The sequence below is a fragment of the Eutrema salsugineum genome, unplaced genomic scaffold, assembly GCF_000478725.1.
Source record: "Eutrema salsugineum unplaced genomic scaffold, Eutsalg1_0 scaffold_12, whole genome shotgun sequence".
Lineage (NCBI taxonomy): Eukaryota > Viridiplantae > Streptophyta > Magnoliopsida > Brassicales > Brassicaceae > Eutrema > Eutrema salsugineum.
This window is the reverse complement of record NW_006256895.1, coordinates 1902335-1907427: the sequence shown is the minus strand read 5'-3', so window position 1 is coordinate 1907427 and position 5093 is coordinate 1902335. Positions and strand designations below refer to the sequence as shown.

Genomic DNA, 5093 nt, shown 5'->3' with positions numbered 1-5093 from the left:
GCTACTTTCTGTATCAACTACAGTATTTTTTTTTACCATCCAGTTATTCTAAGAATTATGTTAAGAATATTAGAAAATGGTGGTAACTAAATCCATTATGGTTAAAAAATTTTAAAAGTAAACGAAGCAACGGAATCTGAAAACGTAAAAAAAGAGAGATAATAGAGAAGTATTTGCTATCATCGGACGGCTGGGATCTGACACCATCAGGTTTGACACGTGTCGAATTCTAGCCTCCAGGTATCATACTCTGCCACATGACATCAGCCGATGGTACCCTCGATACGGCGCCGTCGGCATAAATCTCTATAGTTTTTTTTTTCCTGCCAGCAAATAGATTTGGCATCATTGATTACTCAAGAAAATTAAGGTATCCATATTGTACCATAAATGAATGCATGTAACTTTTATTCCGTAATTGATATCATTTCAGGAACAAAACGAAAATTCTAGATGAACGTAGTAATACGTGATTTGATTTTTATTAAAAAATCTATTAATTTATTATTTTACTAATTTTAAATTAATTGATCAATAAAAAAAGATTATTTAGAATAAAAAAAATAGTAGATTAAAAAGAAAATAAAACAAGAGAAAAAAAAATAGAACAAGAAAATAGAACGCTGCAAATTCTATGTTGTTTCTTCTGTTCTATTTTCTTTTTTCTTGTTCTATTCTTTTTTTTTACATGGAATTCATGGATTTTTTTTTGAATTCATGAATTCATTGAGAGTATCACATGATCCATAAACACTCTAGCTTAGTTTAATGTGATACTCTATTACTCTCAATGAAAATGTTTTTACATATATTTAGTATTGCGAGAAGCTTAGTTTAGTTTCACACAACTTGTAAGGAAAAACATCAATTCATGTCTTAGTAAGGAAACAGAGAAAAAAAAATTATATTTTGTGAAATATATGTTTCATAAAAAAAAAATATTTTTTGACATATTTGAAATTTGATACTGATATAGAAAGATTACATGTATTGATAATGAAACAATACGGTTACTCCTGGGAACCAGTGTTATAAAATTAACATGATGATATATCTAGTCAAGTGTGCATGATTAGTATATATCCACATAAAACATGTGTATATACAGAAAAAAAATTCTAGACCAGAACTCGTAATTTATTCACTAATCCAGTATAAGTTTAAATAATATAAAGGAAACACAACTGTACTCGAGAGAAAAATACATAATTGTATAAGTGTTGTATATTCCAAACGAGTGATTTTTTCCTTCTTTTTTTAAACATTCATGTGCTCTACAATATATACCACGTAATATATTTATTTCGACATCATATATATGCCCATCGTCCATCGAGTCTGTCGATTCGAACATTACCGTACCATATATTTATATTATTATCAAAAAGCAACCAAAATAGTTACTACGGTTAAAGTTAAAAAAAAAAATTAGAACATCCCTTAAGTCCTCCTTGTAGGCTATAAATTGGATTGTCCCCCTCTCATATCTCATTACCACAGTGAAGAACAATCTCTATCTCTCTCTCTCTGTCTATTTCTCTCCTTTTACAAAATGGATTCTAGAAGTCTAGTACTACTGCTGCTCTTCTGCATCATGTTCTTGCATGATGCTTCCGGTCTCTCTTTCTCTCTCTTTGTCTGTGTCTTTCTTCTATATATCTATCACTCATGTTCACATATTAATCTTACATTTCTCCAATGTTTACTACAGATATCACTCACGCTCATGCTCATGTTCATGCACTTCCCACTCGCAAGGTTTGCCTCAACTTGTACTAAAGCCTCTCAAGTTTTGCAGTCTAAGTCCATCAACTGTTTCATTGCTCTAGTTTTCATAACCTTCATAAACACATACTCACACTTAGATATCTATATATGTGAAACATAATAGAATGGTTTTGATTTGGCAGATGATGATGGTGATGAAGAAAGAGAATAAATGGGGAGGAGCAAATGGATATGAAGAAGAAAAGAAGAAAGGTTTAGGGTTAAATGAAGAGCTGAGGACTGTTCCTTCAGGACCTGACCCATTGCACCATCATGTAAACCCACCAAGACAACCAAGGAACCAGTCTCGTCTCCCTTGACCTCTCACACCAGCCTTCTTCCTTTTGTTGTTTTTATTTAATTTCGTATTGTATATTTCATCTTCTGTTTAATCGGTTTCATCTCGGGAGAATTTTCTTTTTTGTTTAATCATTCTCTTTTTCTTAGGCTTGTTTCATGATAGTGGATGTAAGTTATGCACTAGTTTTTGTTTCTAACGTGAATGAAAACATCCTCTACCTTTTTCCCATATATCTCGCATAATTCTCTAAACAAAACATGTTTATAAATTAAGATGTCTTTGTCATCATTACGTTTATGTTTTACTTTATATTACCTGTTAAAATTTATGGCTTTTACGTATTAACAGCAAATTAAAGACTCAAGTTTCTCCGATATATCATACTTTTGCGATTTAGCCACATACGTATAATAAATGAAAAAAACCATTTAAAATGGTCACCATATCATTACGATTCTTTTTTACTCGATATTATATATCTGTTAAAACTGAAAATTGTTTTTTACGTACTGATAGAAAATTAATGACGTTTCCACGGCAATGTAGCGTTGGGGAATGTATTAGTACTTTTGCGATTGTCAATGCATCTAATTTAATGGAAGTGATAGTAATAATTAGTTAGATATCATAATGATGATGATGAATCGATGATGTGGTGGGAAGTATAAATGGAATCGGCTTAGAGGCAGTGACAGGCAGTGTCAGTGTCAAAGATAACCATATTTGTAGTCAAAACTTCTATCGTAATACTTAAAAAACAATAAGAAAAGGAATCATTACAAAAATATAGTAATAAGAAAAGATAATGTTGGTGTTGGCGTAACAACAAACCTAGAGATAATTATTATCCTTAATGATACCAAATCTATATGAAACGATATTATTGTTGTAAAAGAGTAAAGAGACTGACACTTGAGATGTGACACTGGCGATTTCGCTCACGTCACCACTTTCCCACCTCAAAGGCTCAAAGAACGCTTTAACGCTTATCCGTTCACTTTTCCGTTATCTCTTCAAACTATTCAAATGTAATTTTAAGTGTATTTTCTCTTGTCAAATTTAAGTGCTTCTTAATTGATACACAAAAGAAATTATATATTATTGTTATATAATGCACTTCATGTTCCTATCATTACTAGAAATACGAGAGATGACCAAAATTACGTTCTTACCTCTGATGTTATCCCAAAACTTTTGCCGTAACACAATATTAAACCGCATTAGAAAACATTTTGCACATGTAGTATTTTTCATATGTAGTCAAATATGATTACAAAATGTAAGCTATATAAATGGCCTAATTGTTGAACGTGGATTCGCACGGGTCAAACAAGTCAACTTATGTTGGAGAGTTCGGAGATTTTCTGTTAAATTAAGCTTAGGTCGACAACGAAATAAGAACAAAGTTTAAGACATGGTGAGGTGAGTTTGACGAAGTGGCGAGGTGATGTGAGTTTGGCGAGGTGACGAGGTGAGGTGAGCTTGACGAGGTGATGATGTGAGATCAGCTTGACGAGGTGACGAGGTGAGATCAGTTTGACGAGGTGATGAGGTGAGATCAGTTTGACGAGGTGATGAGGTGAGATCAGTTTGACGAGGTGGCAGAGAATTTGGCAAGGTGATGGTGAATTTGGCGAAGTGGGAGTGATTTTGGCGAGAAGATGATGATTTTGGCGAGGTGATGGTGAATTTGGCAAGGTGGGAGTGATTTTGGCGAGGTGATGGTGATTTTGGCGAGGTGATGATGATTTTGGCAAGGTGGGAGTGATTTTGGCGAGGTGATGGTGATTTTGGCGAGGTGAGAGTGATTTTGGCGAGATGGGTGTTCTCATCCCTTCACGAGCTATTTCTCTTCTCCTTTCCGAGATCCTCTTTCTTGGTCTCCTCCTCTCTTCTATTTATAGTGAGCGAGTAGGTGACGTGATGACGGTGGGATGATTTTGTGGGCCTTGTTAATGGGCCAAAATTGTAATGCTGGTGGATTTTGATGGGCCTGTTGGGCTAAATAGGGGGGTGCTAAACCCACCTCCAACAATTGCCCTCCCCCCAGTTCGTTGAAAGAGAGCTGCTCGAGTTCGGCGAACTGCAAGATATGCGAAGAACTGCGAGGTCGACAAGCTGCGAGGTCGACGAGCTGCGAGGTCGACAAGCTGCGAGGTCGATAAGCTGCGAAGTTGATGAGCTGCAAGATCGAGAAACTACGAGGTTGACGAGCTGTGAGGTTGACGAGCTCAAAGTCGAATAGACGAGGAACCGCAAAGCTGCGTGGTCGATGAACTGCAAGGTCGACGAGCTGCGAGGTCGACAAGCTGCGAGGTTGACGAGCTGCAAGGTCGTATAAACGAGGAGCCGCAAAGATGCGAGGTCAACGAGCTATATAGCTGCAAGATTGACGAGTAATATAATGCGAGTTTGAACTTGGTTAATCGAACATATAGATACAGACTGAAATAAATGCGAAGTGAGAACTCGGCTTATTAGATCTGTAGGTGCGAGGTAAGACCTCGGCTTATCCTGTTTTGTTTACGAGTAAGGACTCGGTTTAGTATGTTGTAGGTGCGAATATTAACTCGGTCCACCTGTTAGCTTCTTAGATCGTATCCGAGTAGCGAAGATGTGTTCGGCATTTTTACTCGTGCGATCTAAGAGATTATGCGGGACTGGGCCCGGCTTACTTTCGTATAGTCATAAGGTTTTTGTTCCTTGGGACTTATAAGAAATTGCACTACTGGAAATGCGTTTTTTACGGATCGCGCATCTAGCTAGGATGTCGATGTCAATGATGTCGAGGTATTTCAGCGAGTTACGTTGTAACTACGAACTGGCGAGATGAGCTCGGCTTTAAGAAAAGAGAGTAAAAAATGAAACTAGCTCAACACTTATCTTGTTTATAAGTGAGTTCCTTTGTTTGATTTCGATGAGCTACGAGGTTAGCTCAACTATGCATGGTTTCCTTTGGCGAGGTCAGCTGGGTTCTTAACATTGGCCGAGCTGCTTTGGGGTGTAGAAAATCTTCTTGCCCCCC

The 5093-nt window shown here is 36.6% G+C and overlaps 1 protein-coding gene across 1 annotated transcript; it reads left to right on the top strand.

The window, feature by feature from the left end:
• The first annotated feature begins 1552 nt into the window (after positions 1-1552).
• LOC112089240 (protein CLAVATA 3) lies at positions 1553-2087 on the top strand. Its single transcript, XM_024160285.1, has 3 exons — positions 1553-1616; positions 1712-1758; positions 1911-2087. Exons 1-3 carry the CDS (start codon positions 1553-1555, stop codon positions 2085-2087), a joined length of 288 nt encoding a protein of 95 aa, XP_024016053.1.
• Positions 2088-5093: the final 3006 nt, after the last annotated feature.

Excerpts from the sequence above, each read along its gene's own strand:
- LOC112089240 (XM_024160285.1), top strand. The coding sequence starts at position 1,553 with ATGGATTCTAGAAGTCTAGTACTACTGCTGCTCTTCTGCATCATGTTC. Across the intron at positions 1,617-1,711 it reads GTTCTTGCATGATGCTTCCG|ATATCACTCACGCTCATGCT; the intron begins GTCTCTCTTTCT and ends TGTTTACTACAG. Across the intron at positions 1,759-1,910 it reads ATGCACTTCCCACTCGCAAG|ATGATGATGGTGATGAAGAA; the intron begins GTTTGCCTCAAC and ends TTGATTTGGCAG.